We start from the raw sequence: 19,065 nt of genomic DNA, 5'->3' as shown, positions 1-19,065 counted from the left end.
GGTCAATGGCGTAGTCTATTTTAGTCGCCTCAAAATAGCAACGCGCCAACAATGCGCCTGAACACACCTCGTTTTCAGACCAGAACGCCCATGGGCGCAAAAGGGAGCGCAAATCTTACACCCGGCGCAATGCAGCGCAATGCGCGACGCAAGTGTCATTTGCTATTTTCCACCCTGCGCAATTATAATTTTCACGTTTAGCGCCGCGTTGTTTAAATAGCAAATGACACTTGCGTTGCGCATTGCGCTGCATTGCGCTGCATTGCGCCGGGTGTAAGATAGAGCCATATATGACAATTGTCATAAATGTGCATAAAATCACATTCATGTTCATGGCAAGTGTGATGTCATTATTATGAAGGTGTTATGTCAGTCTTATGAACACCCCTTCAAGTAAAGTGTTACCGCCAGTGATTTTCTCAATTTTTAGATTTTTTTGCACCCTCAATTCCAGATTTTCAAATACAGTAGTTGTATCTTTTTCAAATATTGTCATATCCTAACAAACCATACAATAATGGAAAACATTTATGTACACATTTACAAATTTGAGTTACTTACATTCTTTCTGATGTTCTGCTGCAGTCAGACAGTCATCTGTCGCTTGAATCATTCTTCCAGTCTCTTCTTTCTCTTCCAAATACTTTCCTAATACCTCCTCGCTCTGTTAAAAAAGATGCAAATTCTTACTTGTTTGTACTATATGTCTTTTTCTCTCTCTCTGTAACCCCATTCACGCAGCATATTGATCCCAGAAAAAATCCCATAAAACTCCCAGTGAGACTTCTGCGTGAACACAAACACATCCCGTAATTCTTTCCGTACACAATTTTAAAGGTGCAGAGTGTAATTTTTAGAAGGATCTCTTGACAGAAATGCAAAATAATATATTATCAGGGGTGTATAAAGACCTTTCATAATGAACCGTTATGTGTTTATTACCTTAGAACGAGACCTTTTTATCTACATACAGTGAGGGTCCCCTTACGTGGAAGTCGCCATTTTGTGTCGCCATTTTTCTACAGAAGCCCCTAACGGACAATTTTTTTTAACCAAGTTGTCTCCGGCAATGACGTGTTTGTCCGGTGGCAGCTACCTTAGCTTCTCTATGTGTTTCAAAAGCGAGGGGTGAGACTAAGCCTTTGGTTGCAATTTGCAATCTCACCACTAGATGCCGCTAAAATTTACACACTTCACCTTTAATAAGAAAAATAAATGCAAGACGTGTGAGTGTATTTTGTACCATTATTTGGGTCTGTATTTTTGATCTATAATCTCTGGATAGCTGCGTAAGTGTGTCTCTGTACCGTCTGTGTCCTCCAGGTTTCATGTAGTCTTTATTACGCAAGCTGTTTTCCAGCGGCTCAAACACACATTGCAGAACCGACTGACACAGGTTCTTAGATTCTTCCTTATTCTGTTCACACAAACGCTCATATTGTGTTTGAATATTCATCTGCAGAAAGAGATACAGAGATAAAGACGCTCACTCTATGGCTCCAACCAACTAGAAAATCGTTTTTGCTAACTTAATATGCTACAAACAGTATTATTCATGTGGTCTTTAACATAAATAATACCTATTTTCACAACATTGCATTGATTTATAATATATTTTATTATGGTTATGCACAATTAAGATGCATACATGCATGTTCATGCTTTAGTTACATTATTATATATTTTTTAATAGTTTATTATTGTACTTCCTGGCTACGATCACACTTCCTTATCTGTTGTATATCTGTACATGTTTCTCTAACTGTTTACTTTAGTTTGTGTGTATGTTTGCAGGTACCGCAAGCTGTTGTTGGTAAGTTTGATCCGTGTCATTGAAGGACTGACGCATGAAGACTTCAATAGCGTTCTTCTTCACACTTTCATGAATATTAGTCAGCTGTTTTGGATCAACTGGAAACTGGATTGATTTGAGCATCTCAGACCCGTAGAGCTGAAGAGCTTCATTCACTGCTTGTTTATTATGGATCTTAGCCAGGGAAATCACTGCGTTTTCCAGACACGGTACACTTCCACTGCGGATTGACTCCACGTAAACTTTAGCCAGATTACCCAAAACTACCAAAACAAACATATTCACACTTGTACTTCATTTTCATCAGTGGCGGCTCGTGACTGCTCATCCAAGGGGCCCAAATTCAAAATATGTGTTTGTTGCGTCATGTGAACTATGTGCATCACATGTTTTGTCAAAATAAGTGCCTGCTGCACACGCATCAAAACCGTTTATGTAAAAGAGACGCTCACGTTCACAAAATACACGCAAGACACTCATTTAACAGTAAACTCTGATTATGCATGAGATGCAGCAGGCACTTATTTTGACAAGACACGTGATGCACATAGGATAACTTGACACGCCGAACACATATTTTGAAATTATGAACAACCAAGGCTTTGAACCGGGTTCACGGAATGAAAACGAAAAGCAGAAACTTTTGATGTTTTGCAAGGAAAAATATATATTCCGGACCAGAAACGTTTATTTAAAAGAATCGTAACTGGTTAATACCGTTATTTTTTCGTGCAATACTCGCTGAAGTTCACTTCAGGTCATCGTTGCCACCAGCAAGTAGCCTACTCAAGCCCAAAAGTCTCTAATGCTCAATCATAAGAGGTAAATATTGCTACCAAGAATCTCAAGATGTTTGTTTTTTACTAATTAGTGGTGTAACGGATCGCAGTTGATCCGTGATCCGTACAGATCGTGCGATTCGCGGATTAATACGCAAATTTAAATAGGTAGAAAGTTGATCACTTGCACGTGTTTCAAAGGCTTGCAAATGTTAACACTTAAATGATTTTAAACAATTTAACCGCTAAAAGACAAAAAATTGCTAAAAGTGAGCAATTTTCTGTACGCACATGCGGTTGAATGTGTCTGGTCCAACTCCTCCCTTCAAAGATCAGAACTCTTGATGTATAAACTTGAGAGAGAGTCCCAGCAAACACGGAGCATCCCCCTGACGTTATTTTTTGGTTATTTTTTGGGGAAACAAATAATAACATTCTGGGAACGTTATTTTTAGGTTTTATTTTTTGCAACCACACAAAAAAACATTCCCATAACGTTGCAGGGTGGTTATTTTAAAATAACCTAAAAATAACTTATACAGAACGTTCTCTAATGGTTATTTTTGTAACCATAAAGTAACGTTCCCATAACGTTGGAGGGTGGTTATTTTTAAAATAACCCTAACGTTAAAGTAACATTAGAATAACGTTTGGAGAACGTTATTTTTAGGGTAGTTTAACGTTTTTCTAACGTTACCGTAACGTTAGAAAAACGTTAGACTAACCTAAAACTAATGTTCTCCTAATGTTATTATAACGTTATCATAACGCTACAATAACATTAGGGGAACGTTAAACTAACCTAAAAACAACGTTCTATTGCCGTAAAGAAAACTTTCCTGGCTAACCAAAAACAAACCTTAAAAAATAACGTTATAGGAACCAAAAACTAACATTACGGGAACGTTTTTAGAACCAAAAACTAACGTTAGAAAAACGTTTTAGGAACCAAAAATTGTTAGCTGGGGTTGCGCTACTGTGTCTCATACTGTAGTCCATTAAAATACATTTGGCGAATAAAGCACTGAAAAACCACGTAATTTTCACTTTATGTAGAGTGACTGTTTATGCTGCATCTTCCTGAAGCGCTGTTTGGCATTTGTCCTCCGTCTGTGTGTGTGCGCGTGTTTAAGTGCACTCAACAAATGTAGGCATGTCAGAATTACAGTTATGCCGCTTTTACATGATGTAGTCTTTTTTAATGTTTGATGACAAGATAGAGACTTAAGTAAAATTATGTAGACTAATAATTTAAGTTTAATGTCCTAATGATCAGCCTACTTATTTGTATGTCCCACAACTGAGATGAAACGTTATTAACCGGTTCGGGAACTTTATTTATTTGTTCTAACCGGTTCAGGAACATAAATTTTAGGGTTGAACCGAAAACCGGAAATGTTAAAATATTGTTTCTGTTCGGAACGAACCAACTGGGAAAAAATTCTGGTTAAAAGCCCTGCAAACCACACACGTGACGGGCTACATACATGTTGTAATGAACTGAAAAAAAAAGTCACCGGCCACCACTGATAAAATGGCATTTATATGTCTTATAATACATTCTGTGGTCCTCACCGGTTCCTGTGACTGTGCAACCTGCCCCCATAGTTTTGGACGGTGCACTGCTGTAGATGTATTCACAGAAAACATTTGCCTGTTGCAGGAACTCTGGATCGAGCTCAGCCTCCGTCAACTTCTCCATTCTCTTCATGTCCTTCGGTGTAGCAGGTCGAGGGAAGACGAAACACTTTCTCGTCACAAAGAAATTCTGCAGACAGCGGCGTCGCAGATTACACTGCTCAATCCTATCTGAGTCACCTATGAATAATAAAGAATTACAAATTACCACTGCTGTCATTTGTAACTCAAGTTTATCACTTGAAGTGTGTGTGTTTTTCTTACCTGGTTTAGGTTCCAGAGCTCCCTCCAGATATTGGTCAGCTGTGATTGGTTTATCGTCTTTTTCTAGCTCTAGACAGAAGTCACGAACGGTCCAGACAAAGGTTGGAAAAACATTCAAGTATTGCTCACTTTCATCCATGTTGTCTTGTTTCGCCTTTATACGGATGTGCTCTCTCAGTTCTGTCATGTATCTATAGCCGTGGCATTTAGGAGAAATTACACTGTGTGCTTGTGTGTGTACTGTATAACACAGTGTAGACAAAGAGTTGAGAGGGTTACAATTGACCATAAACCTTAGTAACCCTACACTTTATTAATAAATAGTATTTCACTATTTTAAACCAAAATGTGTCAATGTTTTGAGAATAATTACGGATAAAATAATTTTATTGTGAAACTGGGATTTAAAGGAACAGTATGTAAGAAATGTATCGAATTAACCATAAAATGTTACTAGACATTAAGAAATCATTTTCATTTCATATACTTTTATCACTGACAACAGCGGTCCAGCCAGGATATTGTCATTTAAAAAGTGGAGTTGCAGCCCTCAACTGATGTTTATGTTGTCATGTTGTGTATTGGCCACAAGTTTTGTGATTGCAGTACCAGTTTTGGCCACAATCCTACATACTGTTCCTTTAAGTCTAAACACACACACACACAATGCTGGGTTATAAAAACAGCTTGATTTAGAACTTTTTAGATTGTATTATTGACTATAGACCTTTTGCGTGTTTGCAAACAGAGATGACTTTTTTGTGGGCGGAGCCCAACTGGTGGCAGAAAGTGAATGCTTCTCAATAGCTGTGTGAAGTGTTTTACTTTTGAGTGTTTTGAAAACTTTGATTTTTATGGATCCGGTGTTCTGTAGAAGTCTGTTTCCCCCTATATTTCTCTGAAGTGTAATGTTTCTTATAACGTTTTCACCAAGTTACGTTTATTTTTAAAATAAATTAAAAGTTTAAATGGCTTGGCTATGTGTGCATGTATGTAATGTATATGTATTGTTCTTTATTGGTAAATCAATTATTTTTACAGTATGAATCGCTGACGTAGTTATAAGAGCAATACTATCATGTATTCTGTATAATATCATTTATTAAATATTTCATGATTTGCTGTTTTCAATTTCTTCCTTATATTTATAGCCTACGTGTTTGTTCTAAAACTATTATGTTTACATACAAATTAATTTGTATAGGCCTGTTTATATATTATTAACACTTTACATCGTGTGTGTGTGCAATAGGGGTGTCCTCGACTAAGGATTTACATATTCGAATCAGAATTGTCGAATCTTTCCATAGTCGACCGATAGTCGAATCATATCTATGTTTGTCTGCATGGGTTGGGAGGGGGCCAGACTATGGAGGACCACAAGAGTCATGCAAAATGTAATAAAGAACTTCAATATTTAATAACTACCTGGACAATAAAAATAGCAATTAATACATTTGTTTAAAAATTCATTTATTAATCTATAAACAAATAGACAAAGTTAAAAAAACAATCATTAAGTAACATTTTATAAGGCAATAAAAAGTGAGATTACAAAAAAAATGCAGAAATGAAATATTAATACATTAATAAACAGTTCAAATCAATACAACAATCCACAAAAACAACACAAAACACCCAACAAGTTCATCATTTTAAATTGCATTTACAAATTCTTAATTAAATAATGGAATTTCAAAATGTATTTCAAAAGCGATTTAAAAAGAGAAATAAATAACTGGATTTATAAATTGAACTACAAATACAGGTTTAAATTAGGCATTTAAAAGGGCGTTTCCGTTTAACATTTCTGTTTTCATTTTCTCGATGGTTCTCCTTATTCTTTTCGCTACTCGATTTGCTTTTCGTTTTAGTCTCTCTATTTAGCTTTTCCGTGACTCTTTGGGTCCTTGCAAATGGTCAAATGAGAAATGCAAATTAGCTATGACCAGGTGGATGTAACAAGCTCGCTGATTGGTTAGAGGAATTGGCTAGCGTAGTCCTTGAATTCTGGCGCCAGAAAGATCGATGTAAGTTAGTCGTGTTACGTTAATCGCTCTCTCTCAAAATGTCTAACGTTAACACCGAAATATCAAAAATTTTAAGAGACATTGCTAGTGAAATGGAGCGCCGATCCACAGACGGTGTTGCACAAGGATCATCAACTTCAACACCCACCTTGTCAAGACACCCTGTTGATGGTAAGTTTATGCTAGCCACCATACGATACACAAGCATGGGGTTTTCAAATTGCGGTTTAAGATGAGTTTAAAATGTGTATTGCGGGTCTTGCATGACAGGTTTAGAATACCTGCTTTACATGTGCAGGACATGTGCACGTTAACTCCCGCATGTGCGACCTGCAAATTCTAACATTAATTGTTATTTCATGTTGAAAGACTCGTTTAGATTGCGAGCCCACACGTGTGCAGCGGCGGATTTAGAGACACCCCTGTCTGTCGGTCCGTCTATCTGTCTGTCGGTCCGTCTATCGATCTGTCCGTCCGTCTATCCGTCTGTCTGTCTGTCTGTCTGTCTGTCTGTCTGTCTGTCTGTCTGTCTATCTATCTATCTTTTATTAGTTTGATAAAATATTGTGTGTATATATATTAGTTTAATAAAGTAATGTATTTTACCAGCAACAAATCAATTGCAACCTAACTATAGTGATTGTATTTACAAGTTGCTGAGCGAAGATAATTGATTGCGTTGTTAAGTAGTATTACATTTTGTTGGATTATATGTCTTTCATGTCTGTAGATATAACTAAATTAATGTTTTGGAGAGATGACTACCATGGTGGAATGCCAAAGTCTATTTTCCATCACAGTTTCTAAAGATCTAAGAACCATGCTATCAATTTAGATGAATATCAGTAAAGAATTATTTTGTTTTTCAGCTGAAGTTTGCAGAATTTTTGCACCATATGCTGGCAGGACTTCAGGTAGCCACTGTACAACTGCAAAACGTCGATCAAGCTACACAAGATCCTACTTTTGTTTGGACAGCATTGATCAAATCATGGTACCAACAAAAGTAGAAAAAGAAAAACTATATGCAGCTGGCCTTGGGGAGAAAAAACTTACTTTTTTTGGTATGTTGTTAAAGGATGTAATGTTGATAGTCTCAGTGATTACTGAATATTCAAATTTTAACAATCAAACAAAATTTTACAGTGTTTATTTCTTCTTTTATTTTACAGGTGATGAAAACAGTGCAGAGGAATTCAAATGTCACATTTTGACAGCTTACCCAAAACTGAATAGCTGTGGTGGCTTTGAGCTTTTAAGATTGTCTGGTATGACCAGGAGCAAAAAACTTTCTGTGATGCCTTGCCCGAACACAGGGTATACCATCAAATCTATCAAGGACCACAACAAGAGTGCCATAATCTATATACGTCCAATGCAAAAGGACATTGATACAACTCCTGTAAGTTCTAATGACACTGCTGATATTTTGTACACCGAAGTAGTACTGGTTATAGTATTGCTATGATTGTTAAAGTGATTAAAGTACTAGTATTATCTGAACAATAGGTGGAACCAGAGTCAGTTGTGTCTGGGCCCAAGGAAAGATGTCTGATTTGTGAAGAAGATATTTTTTTCTGTGAACTCAAAGATCATGTCACAAGCTGCAGGTATGCACAGGACCCCCACATGTGCAGTTTAAAATCTTGTACTATTATCAGTGTACAATCATTTCATTTGCGTTATGTTGTCGGCATAAGCAAAGTCTGTCTTGGGAAAATTCAGATATAATCTTAATTTTTTTGTTGTATTTCTGTTCTTGTATTTTCTTTTAACCCTTTATTTTAAATATATTTATCAGTTGAGATGGTCAGCCGAATGATAATTATATGATTAGTCATAGTTTCTTACATAATCTTAACATTTAGAAAGAAATGCAGTTATTTTACTGTGCCTGTTATTAATCTACATGGATTACCTATGTTTGACTCTGGATATTCATTCAAGGTCTGCAAGTGAGATCAGTAAAGCATCAACAAGCAATTATCCTTCAGATGGTCAGGAATTTCCCAACACTACTGATCGAGCTGAAGTGGACATAGATCAATCATCCACAGATTCTGAAATAGTACAGTTTATTGATTTAACAGAAGGCGAGCCAATGCAGGTAAACAGCATTACACTTTACAGATTAGGATTAGCTCATGAAATTTGTCACAAAAACATCATGTGCTTTTTCCTGGGAAACATAATTTTTATTAAGTTATATTTTGAATTCTAAAAGTGATACTACACTTTTGCTTCCACTGACACAAGAGTCACATTACTCAATGTTTCTCAAATTCTGTTTAATAAAATGTCCATCTGTTTATTACTGTCAGGAGTCCTTAGATGAATGGCGATCCTTACGTTGTCAGCAGGATCAAGAGTACCAGGAGTCTTTGCTTGCAGATCAAGAAAAGGTATGTCATACAAATTTTATGTGGGTTTAAGTGAGGACATTATTATGTTTCTTCTTTTTTTTATATGACACCTCTTCACCAAGTTATTACCAGCACGTTTTTAATGTTGTTTGATTATACACTTCATTGCATAATCTGGATAATGGAAATAATTGTCTTGATTTTGTTTTACATGTTTGTCAAAGCATAATATGCAGAAGCATTCTTTGGAAAATGAAGAAAGACGTAGAAAGGTATGATCTGTTGTAAATTATGTATATGTTCTCAAAATATTTTTAATGCTCAACTGTATTTCAGACTCTGAAGTGTGGTCTACATTGTCAGTAAACTGAATATGGTTGGAACTTTGGACAAGACAATTGAAGATATCACATTAGTTGCTACAGACATGTTTTATGTTTTTTTTTTTTTTTACATTTTAGACTTAATCGAGATCATGGTAGCAAGGTCAACATATAATTGCAAATTTAGCAGCTCTCATCTATTTTTATTTTTTATTACAATTCTATTTTTATAGGCTATACATGAGAGACAGTTGAGAATGGCTGATGTTCCTGAGCCAGCTGATGGTGTTCCACTCAGATTTAAGTACCCCAGTGGCATTACAAGAACAAGAAAATTTGTTCTGTCTGAATCCATTCAGGTTTGTCCACTACTTTCTGATTGTGATTACATGGATTGCGGTATTACTGTGCAGTGTTTTTAGGTTTTAAAAATTAGTATTAAATAGATTTCCTTTTACATTTGTTATGTAGATATTATTTGATTTTGTCGGAGAAGATGATGATGCTACAGAGTATTTTCACATTCAAGATGCTCTGTCAGTAACAAAAGCAACATGACTGGAACTAGCCTGACTACGTCAGACTTCGTACTTCCGCTAAATTTCATTACGCTTCTGTGCTCAGTCTGAGATACCTCCCATTCAAACCGTTTTCCACCGGTCTCAAAACGACCGTCCAATCAACGAACAGAGGGCGGGCTGAGAGCCGTGACGTAGACGCTAAACGCCGAATCACGGTTGTAGTCTGTTGTGGACATGAAGACACAAGGCTTGCTCGACTTCACGCGGCGCCGCCAGAACCGACAGCCGGACGACGTCAAAGCAACGCGAGAACGACTCGAGAAATCACACGAAGTGTAATTTCGTCTCGCTCTCGCGGCACTTTAACGTCATCCGTCTGTCAGTTCTAGCGGCGCCGCACGAATTCGAACAAGCCTACAGAAAGCTCTGTTGTGGAGAACCGGCACTTGCCAACTTAAACCCGAACAAGAAAAGTGTTTGTTAAACATTTGAATGGAGATTATGTTGTTGCCCTGCTCCCGACAAGTTTTTGGAAAAGTTTAATTTATCAACTTTACCGATCGTCAGCGAGAAACTGTGTGCAGCACAGCTTGACGTGCACAACGATCGAGAAATAATGGAAGGGAATTATATTGTTCACAGTTAATGTTGGAGGACGCGTGGGCAAGCATTATTTGGTGACATTCCTGATTAACCAGAAAATAAGGTAGGGAGATTTAATTTACATATGGTTATTGTTGTCTGGTGGAAGAGTTTGAGAGGAGAGAGGGGCTTTCCTCCCGTTAGACGTGAGTGGAAAGCCACCGTAAGGTCCCGTTAGACGTGAGTGGAAAGCCACCGTAAGGATAGTGTTCAACTAGCTCTGGCCCGATTTACTTTACATAATCTGCAAAAGTCGTTCATAGCCATGTTAACTCTGGTATTTCGCTCGATGGGTTTGTTTTCACATCATACGTGTATTTTACAGCAGAGATTCGATGCGGCTGATCCGGCGCATAAAGCACATCATATCCAAATGCTATGTGTGATTGGCTTACGTTTAGACCAATGATTTTAAACTTCAGACAAGCCCCTCCCACGAGAAGGAAAACGTTTGTCAATTATGCCCAGCCAGACTCTGTCTATGAAGCGAAGCAAAATAGCAGAGGATGGTATTACCAGGCTAGACTGGAACACTTTTGGGGAACAATATCAATGGTTCAAGAACACTTTACATCCACTGGATTCAAATTGATGATTTGGAGGTGAGAGCCATGATTTGCAGCCTAGAAAAAAGTCAACAAACTAATGTTAATGGTAACATTGATTAGTATTTCTTTAAGTTAATATCAATACACAAATAAGTAATGGGTGTGATTTGCAATAGTACTTGCTGGTAGTAATTTTATTAGCTGTTCTCACATAATACCTAAACAAGCATCTATTACTGTCATTTTTTCTATCATTTTTAGAGAATAGTTAACTGTACTCTTAGACATTATGCCCGACTCACCTTAATAATTATGTAGTACCGTATTGTCCCAAATATAAGATGACCCCCACCCCCCTTTAAAGTGTACCTTTTGGAAAAAGGCTTTTTTTAATACCAACTCGTCTTTTTCTTATGAAAATGCTTTCATTTGAAATACTTTTTATAAGTCCAAGGGGACCAGTGTGGTTCCCAACATTTATTAAACCCTTTTAATGGAATATAGTTCCATTTATCACATGCAGTTTATCTGGATTTAATAACAATTAGCCTAGGCTGTCGATCTCATTGAGAAAAAAACACATTGCCTAATAATATTTTATTAACAGTAGACAGTGTTTCCTCTAGGATTTTTTTCAGCTGTGGCGGCAGGGGGCGCCCATGATGATTATAAATGTACATTATTATTTTTTTTAAAGTAGAATATAGGCTACAGTAAACTAACATGTATTTTTTTATCATTTTCATGCTGTCATTTACTTTTCCTTATATTTATAGCATATTGCTTTTCTATGTTTGATCTAAAATGTATTTTCTTAAAAAACGTTACATAGCTACGTACGTAGTTCGGATATTTCATTGTAGTTTTAATGTAGTGTGCATTGCAAGTTGTGCTCGTGTTTAGCGTTACAGATCTGTTGCAAACTCACGCACAGTCCTGTTTGATAATCCGCACCGCTGTGATTGACCGAACATCCATCAGCCTCAAGTGTCTATTACCAACGTTCTTCTCTTCCACGGGAATAATGTAAGTTTCCTTACAAACAGATTCGACTATTAATGTCTTGCAGTCGCATATAAGTAGTATTCAGTATTTAGCCTTTTGTTTTTGGACAAATATCATATCATTTAATGTGAAACATTGTGAGTGTCGATCTAAATCACAGAAGATTGATTGACAGCTGAGCGGTCAGCTGCGCGCTACTGCGCTTATAGCCTATATTCTGAATAACTAATGGCCAGATAAGTTGATAATATGAGTACAGTGATTCCAAATGAATGTCCAAAAAACTCATAATATGTTAAATCAAAAGTTTAATAATGTCTTTTCTCGCAGCCCTGCGCTGCGTCCGTGTATATGCGCCGGTGAACATCAAATGCGTGATGACCTTGCACCTTAAATTACCCTAAATTTATAGTCATAAAGATAAAAGTAAAACAATATTCGAAACTTCAAATTATGTATTTTTATTTGTGTAAACTCACAATAAGGAGAAAACTTTGTGCTTATTTAAAATCATTAAAAACATGACGTGCTTTCTGCTGCTTTGGTCAGCGCGTCACAAAAAAAAACAGAAACTCAAATACTTTTTTATTCGTTTTGTCAATTTAATTATTATTTAAGTGTAACATATTTCGTATAGGCTTATTTATTTTATTATTATTATTTCTCAAAACAGAGACGTAGCCTAATCATCCTCTGTTGATTTAAATCTATTTGTTCATTAAACTAAACCCATGGAAGAAATTATGATCCTTTAGGAGATTTATTTATAAATGATTTAACAACGCGAATCCAGAAAGGAATTTATTTCTAAGACAGCCAGTCTGGCAGGGCGGACATTTCTGTAGCTTTTTTGCGAGCTGCGGCTGTGGGGTTTGTCTAGAAGGGATACAGCAAATGCAGAAAAGTTTAGGATTAGATTTGGAGGTAGGATTATTAGGATGAAAACAGCGGCTCTGGCTAAATGAGATACAAATACATCCTACAATCGTGTGAAATTTTGTGTTTAGAGTTGGGTTTGGTTGAAGGATTAGGATAAAACAGTGGTCATCCAAAGAGATTTCGTTTGCTGTATACCTTCTATCCACAACCGCAGGCGTGGCGGGGATGTTTTAGGCATGGCGGGCCGCCACGGTAGAATGTATATAGCGGAAACACTGGTAGAAGACTGCCTTATTGTAAACAGAGTTTATCAAGAAGCTTCAGTCCAGGTGAACTTGTTTGTGTATTTGGCACCACTTACTGCATTTTTGCAGGTGTACAGTATGATAGATATTTAATTGTCTATAGCAGGGGTTCCCAACTCAAGTCATTGGGGTCCCCTCTCCCAGAAGTTTTAGATGTTTCTTTATATAAAACACCTGATTCCACTACTCAGGCTCTTTATAGAATGTTTGAAACGTTTCCTTAATTAATACACTAAGGTCGCAGTCATATCATACCAAACCGAGCCTGATTCTCCCTACTCCCCCAAAAGCACGCACTCACACTGTGACTGTACTTTGACAGATCCGAGCCCAGGCACGCTATCGTCATTAGGATGTGATTGTTTTGAAGAAAAGCGCTCTTAACAATAGAACCCATCGTGATGTCAAGTCTGTCTTTGTTTTTTTATTCTGGGGGGTTTGGTGCGCGATGACACACTGCCATCTCACATGCCATATTGTTTAATTGATCAGTCACGTATGCAGCTTAGACATTCATGTAACCCTGCTGCTTACATCAGAAGGTTTTTACAAAGGCAAATAAAGCTGAGTGGTCGTGCAATTGACATCTCTCCTTTTGAACAACGCTGGCGCGATTTGTGATCACACTGCGCGTTCTGCGCCTGAGCCCAAGTGAACCGTGCTCTAGCCCAGTGTTGCCCAATCCTGGTCCTCGAGGGCCCCCTTCCAGAAAGTTTTAGATGCCTTCTTATTTAACACACCTGATTTAACTAATCAGCTTGTTAGGGAGACATGTTTACCATTTTGGAAGGAGGCTGATAAGTTGAATCAGGTGTTTTAAATAAGGAGACATCTAAAACATTCTGGGAGGAGGGCCTCGTGGACCAGGAATGGGAAGCACTGTGCCCACCTCTGCAAGCTGGCCAGGGCGCGATGATCACACTAGTCAAACGAACCAAGATTTGGGGGTCAAACATGCTCCACAGTTTGGTTAGAATAATGTGAGTGCGCCCCAACAAGCTGATGAACTAAATCTGGTGTTTAATATATGGAGACATCTTGAAGGCGCTCTAAGGGAATCTGTGTGAAGTTACTTTTTGTTGATGTTTGAACTGTTTTCAAACAAACGGAGCATAGCTAACCCCCCCTTCCGTGCTTTCATGAACGTGCCCAACCCCCACCCCCAAATCCTTCTTGTCGTTTATTGGCTGGAACACTTAATAATCGTTTCTGGTGGTAGGTTTGGCCACTTTGTTTTTATTGCAGTTTGTGGAGCCTGGGCTGTCTACAGAGATCGCGTTTTTTTTTTACAGTTTGATCAGCGGACACCCAGCAAGCAGATAGTGAGGAGATGTTTGCTGTATGTAACAAAAAATTGTTATGGTCTAAAACGCGTGAATTTGCTTAGAGCACCTTTAAATACTCTGGGAAGGGTGCCATGTAGGACTGGATTGGGAAACACTAGTCTAAAGCTAGAATGTAAGATGCCATTGTTTATTGAAAGGCATTTCCAAAATAAAAAGTTGTCTTATATTCGGGACAATATGGTAGTTAATTCTACCAGAGTAAATAACTTTATACCAACATAAGCTTACTCGAATAATGTAATGTAACTTTCGGTTTTGGAAAATTAGGTACGCCAATACTCTTGTTTTTAATTTATTGCAGTTTGTCCCAGCACTTGATTCCAACAATCAAGCTGAATCTCCCAGTGTCAGCAACCAGTTCTTTCCAATGCCAGCAACTTCTTTTTCTTTGCCATCATCACCTACTTTTTTACCAGAGACGGACAGCTCATTCTTTCATGAAGGGTATGTTGTTTTGCAAATGTTTTTAGTAACATATCTTTTAAAGATTATTCCTCCGTTATAATATCCCCTGTTTTTTGTCTTGACACACAGTGTAAATAAAACTTATTTAAAGGAACCGTATGTAAGAAATGTATATTAATTAATCATAATATGGCCCTGATATGTCACCAGACATTAAGAAATCATTTTCATTTCAAATACTTATATCACTCACAACAGTGGTCTGGCCAGGATATTGTCATTTAAAAAGTGGAGTTGCAGCCCTCAACTGATGTTTATGTTGTCATTTTGTATATTGGCCACCAGTTGTGTGATTGCAGTACCAGTTTTGGCCACAAGTTTTGTGATTGCAATACCAGTTTTGGCCACAATCCTACATACTGTTCCTTTAAAATAAAACTTCTACATGGTGGTATTAACTGATGTTAAATAAACTGGTCCTCATTAAACTCTGTTGAAATATGATTTTCCATTAACTAAAGCTAACCTTGGACTTTTCATGAGATTTGCTGACAGTTGCAATTAGCAGTCATTTTACCTCTTGTTTTTTTCATTACTGTACAGGACTGACCTTAAAACCATCTTGAACAGACTTGGGGAAAAGATTGATCACACTTCGTGCCCGGCCAGCAATCACATAAACATATGCAGGGACTACACTGGCAACGTCCATAACATACTAAAGAGTACAGTTCAGGCCTTTAAGCGGCGAAAGTTTAATCCTGAGGCCAGATTGGATGTCATTTTTGTTGACAGTGAACAAATATCCGAAGGTTCAGTAGATGGTGGTGGACCCACTCGGGAGTATTTAAGATTGCTTATGAAAGCCATTCATCAGTCCAGCATATTTGAAGGACCAGAGACAGATAAGACGCTGGCTCTCGATAGTCAAGGTATGTTCTACATCAGTGGTGACCAACCCTGTTCCTGGAGATCTACCCTCCTGCATATTTTAGTTCCAACCCAGCTTCAACACACCTGACTCTAATTTTTAGGGAGCCCTAAATGCCTGATTGCCAGGTTCAGGTGTGTTTGATTGGGGTTGGAGCTGAACTCTGCAGGACAGTAGATCTCCAGGAACGGATTTGACACCACTGATCTACATTGTGTATTATCTTCATGTGATTATATTGTTGTTGAACAGTAAAGTTCTTCTGCAGGTAAGGAAAACCTAATACAAAATTGACATACCACCCTAAAGGTGGTTTAAAGGTCCTGTTTTTCCTGTGTTTTTGAAGCTTTGACTGTGTTTATGTTGCACAATATAACGTGTTCATGTTTCATGTATGTAAAAATGCAGTATTTTTCACACAGTTACTCATCTCTATTAGGTGTGGGTGATAAATCGCCTGCGATTCTCATGTGTATCTCATCAGTAAAGCCAATTTCATGATTGGTAGTAAATCACCATCACTTGCTTTCAGATGGAGCAGCATTTACTACACTGAGCTGTATTTCACAGAGAAGCTCAGCAAAATCGTGTTCTCTGTGTAGTAAATGCCGCTCCATCTGAAAGCAGGTGATGGTGATTTACTACCAATCATGAAACCGGCTGTACTGATGAGATGCGCATAAGGGCCTTTTTACACCTGGTCACTTCATGTGTTTTCTCTGATCGGATAGCTATCTGATTTGTTAAAACTGTTCCATTTACATTTGGCCACATAAATGCATCTTGGCAAAACGGATATGAATCCGATCTTTTACCTCCTCCCATAATGCAAATACACTATTTATTACTCCGCCTTAAAAAACTTAAGATGACGTTTATGCAACAATAGGCGGCACTTATTGTATGTTGTACTGTATGTTAGGCAGGGGACGCGCGTCTCCTTGCTCAGCATGAGCTAAAGCTCGCAGTACAGCGCAGCAGGAGAGTGACAGCGCGGTGATTTCATGTACAGGTCCATGACGGGAAAAGCATTCACAAAACTCTCTCTTAACGTTTATTTCTTTGTTTAATATCATTTGAGTTTGTCATTAGACTCTTGTAAAGCTTCTATGAAGCTTTTTTACCCGCTGTCATCACCCCACAAGGCAATAAAGCGCTCCTCCAGCCTACCCGCGAGCGACGTGCCCACGCCCGGGAGGAGCAAAGCGCTGACGCACGTGGCCCCACCAACCAGACGCACCCACACCTCTCTAGTTTCGTCTGAAATGCGTCCCAGACCACCTCCTGAAGTGGTTTGAGCGATCGGATTTAAATCCGTCTCGAAAACGTTTCAGAGGGCATTTACACCTGGTCTTTTTACGATCAGATAGCTATCCGATCAGAGAAAACGCATGAAGTGACCAGGTGTAAAAAGCCCCTAAGAATCGCAGGCGATTTATAGACCACCCCTAATCTCTACACCCTTGTTTTCACTGTCCTAAAAACGGGCTGATGTCTTCCTTGTTCTATGAATTCCCTCCTTCAGAAATGCGTATTGAGTTCTGATTGTGTAGCTGGTTTAGTGTGTGATTCAGCAGCAGCTTAGTTTAGCTGGTAACTGGCATAGTCCTGTGGGCAGAGGTTAATCAAAAACTCTTATATTGACGTCATTCACTTATATTGGGAAGTAGAGGGCTGAATTCCAAACCAGCCGTTCTCTGTAGTCCTTGAAAAGCGAATTCTGTTAAATAAAATGTATCGCTTGTCATTGAACTTTGAGCTCTATAATTTTGCAGGTATTATTTGTTTTAAAAATGCGATCACGAAAAACATGATTTTTAAATTGTTTAAAAAAATGTAACAAAATGCCATTAACACAGTCCTATACGTAGGAGTAGATATTTACTGGGAAGATTCCTTGTATTTCTCAGCACATTAAGCATTGAATGTTTTGTCATGAAAATAAACATTATTTTTTTCACAGCCTTAGAAGGAAAACTATACACACAGATAGCACAGATGATATCTGTGTGTGCAATACATGGAGGTGTGGCACCAAATTTCTTCTCGGAGAGGTTGTTTAATCAGGTGTGTGATAAACCCACTGCCCGTGCAACATTGGATGAAGTGAGTGATGTCACATTCAAAGAAAAACTACTAAAAGTGAGTCTTGCTCTGTCAGTAATAATTTATACGAATTCATGCAACATTTAAAACAGTGATTGTAATGTTTTTAGATTAAAGAAGCAAGAACTGTTGAAGATGCAAAAGCTGCAATAGAGGAGGCAGAGGACAGCCTGGCTATTGTTGGGTCTTGCAGAATCATCACAACACTGAAGCAGAGGGATGCCCTTGTGCAATCTGCTGTCAATTTCTTTGTTGAGGGCAGATTAAATGTTGCATTGCAACAGTAAGTAGTTGTTTAACACACACACATTAATTGAATTACTGCTATGTGCTCAAATATATCATTCGGTACATTTTGTGGAAACAAATCATTAAGGCCTTAAAGTCAATTACCTATTTGTAGATGGTAATTTGGGAATTTTTTGAATGGCTTTTTATGCAGGTTTGTGGAGGGCTTCACCACACTTGGACTCCTCAAAGAGATGAGAGCACACCCAGATCTGTTCCATAGCATGTTTGTGAAGGATGTGAGGCCTTTGAAGGCTAGCGACCTCTCAACACTTTTCCAAGTCAGCTTTTCAGCATCAGGGACACACAAAAGAGAGCTAGAAAACCAGACCGTATGCTACTGGCGAGACTGGCTAATTGATGTTGAAGGTACAATAATTTAAGTCTGTTTTGTTACATGCAATATGAATTTTTTTTCTTTGCTTTGTACAGCTGCTGTGAACTTTTGTGCCAAATGTTTAGTCTTATCCCTAAAATACAATACAAACCTTTCTACACTTAAAAATGACTTTAAGATGTATTGTGAAAACTTAAAATGTAGTTCACAGACTGTTATTGGAATGTGTAACTATCAAGTGCCCTACATTAAGTATAAAACACCTTGTTCAAGTTACATAAACATTATTGTTGGGTATTTAAAATAAACTAAGACTTTTTTTAGAAAGAGAATGTGCGCCACTAACTTTGGAGAATGTGCTCGAGTTCGCATCTGGGGCTTCCACGATACCTCCCTGCGGTTTTTTCCCTCAGCCCACAATTGAAGTCTTTCCAGAAGAACTTGGCAAAATATTTCCTGAAGCAAATACGTGTGTCCTTGTTCTAAAATTACCGGTTCACAAAGACTATGATTCTTTTAAAGCACAAATGTGCAATGCTGTG

The 19,065-nt window shown here is 37.9% G+C and overlaps 2 protein-coding genes and 1 long non-coding RNA gene across 3 annotated transcripts in view; 2 read left to right on the top strand and 1 right to left on the bottom strand.

Annotated features, from left to right (window-relative positions):
• The window catches only part of LOC129443137 (guanylate-binding protein 1), a 37,753-nt gene that overhangs the window by 8,185 nt on the left and 10,503 nt on the right, over positions 1 to 19,065 (bottom strand). The window contains exons 5-9 of the mRNA XM_073856907.1: positions 4,495 to 4,685; positions 4,168 to 4,410; positions 1,799 to 2,076; positions 1,244 to 1,456; positions 562 to 664 (exon numbers count right to left, since the gene is read on the bottom strand). Of these exons, the coding sequence (XP_073713008.1) occupies positions 562 to 664; positions 1,244 to 1,456; positions 1,799 to 2,076; positions 4,168 to 4,410; positions 4,495 to 4,685 (1,028 nt within the window). The remainder of the gene's footprint in view (positions 1 to 561; positions 665 to 1,243; positions 1,457 to 1,798; positions 2,077 to 4,167; positions 4,411 to 4,494; positions 4,686 to 19,065) is intronic.
• On the top strand, positions 6,311 to 8,141 carry LOC141350991 (uncharacterized). Its single transcript, XR_012359132.1, has 4 exons — positions 6,311 to 6,695; positions 7,394 to 7,588; positions 7,697 to 7,926; positions 8,034 to 8,141. It is a non-coding gene; the product is annotated as an uncharacterized lncRNA (long non-coding RNA).
• LOC129426321 (G2/M phase-specific E3 ubiquitin-protein ligase-like) lies at positions 8,434 to 18,673 on the top strand. Its single transcript, XM_073871659.1, has 9 exons — positions 8,434 to 8,631; positions 8,846 to 8,926; positions 9,112 to 9,159; positions 9,444 to 9,569; positions 14,758 to 14,900; positions 15,465 to 15,793; positions 17,756 to 17,934; positions 18,009 to 18,181; positions 18,341 to 18,673. The coding sequence occupies exons 1-9, from the start codon at positions 8,434 to 8,436 to the stop codon at positions 18,567 to 18,569; spliced, it is 1,506 nt and encodes a 501-aa protein (XP_073727760.1). The 3' UTR covers positions 18,570 to 18,673.

This window comes from Misgurnus anguillicaudatus, chromosome 2, assembly GCF_027580225.2.
Source record: "Misgurnus anguillicaudatus chromosome 2, ASM2758022v2, whole genome shotgun sequence".
Lineage (NCBI taxonomy): Eukaryota > Metazoa > Chordata > Actinopteri > Cypriniformes > Cobitidae > Misgurnus > Misgurnus anguillicaudatus.
Note: the sequence above shows the minus strand (reverse complement) of the source record. Positions and strands in the feature narration are given on the sequence as shown.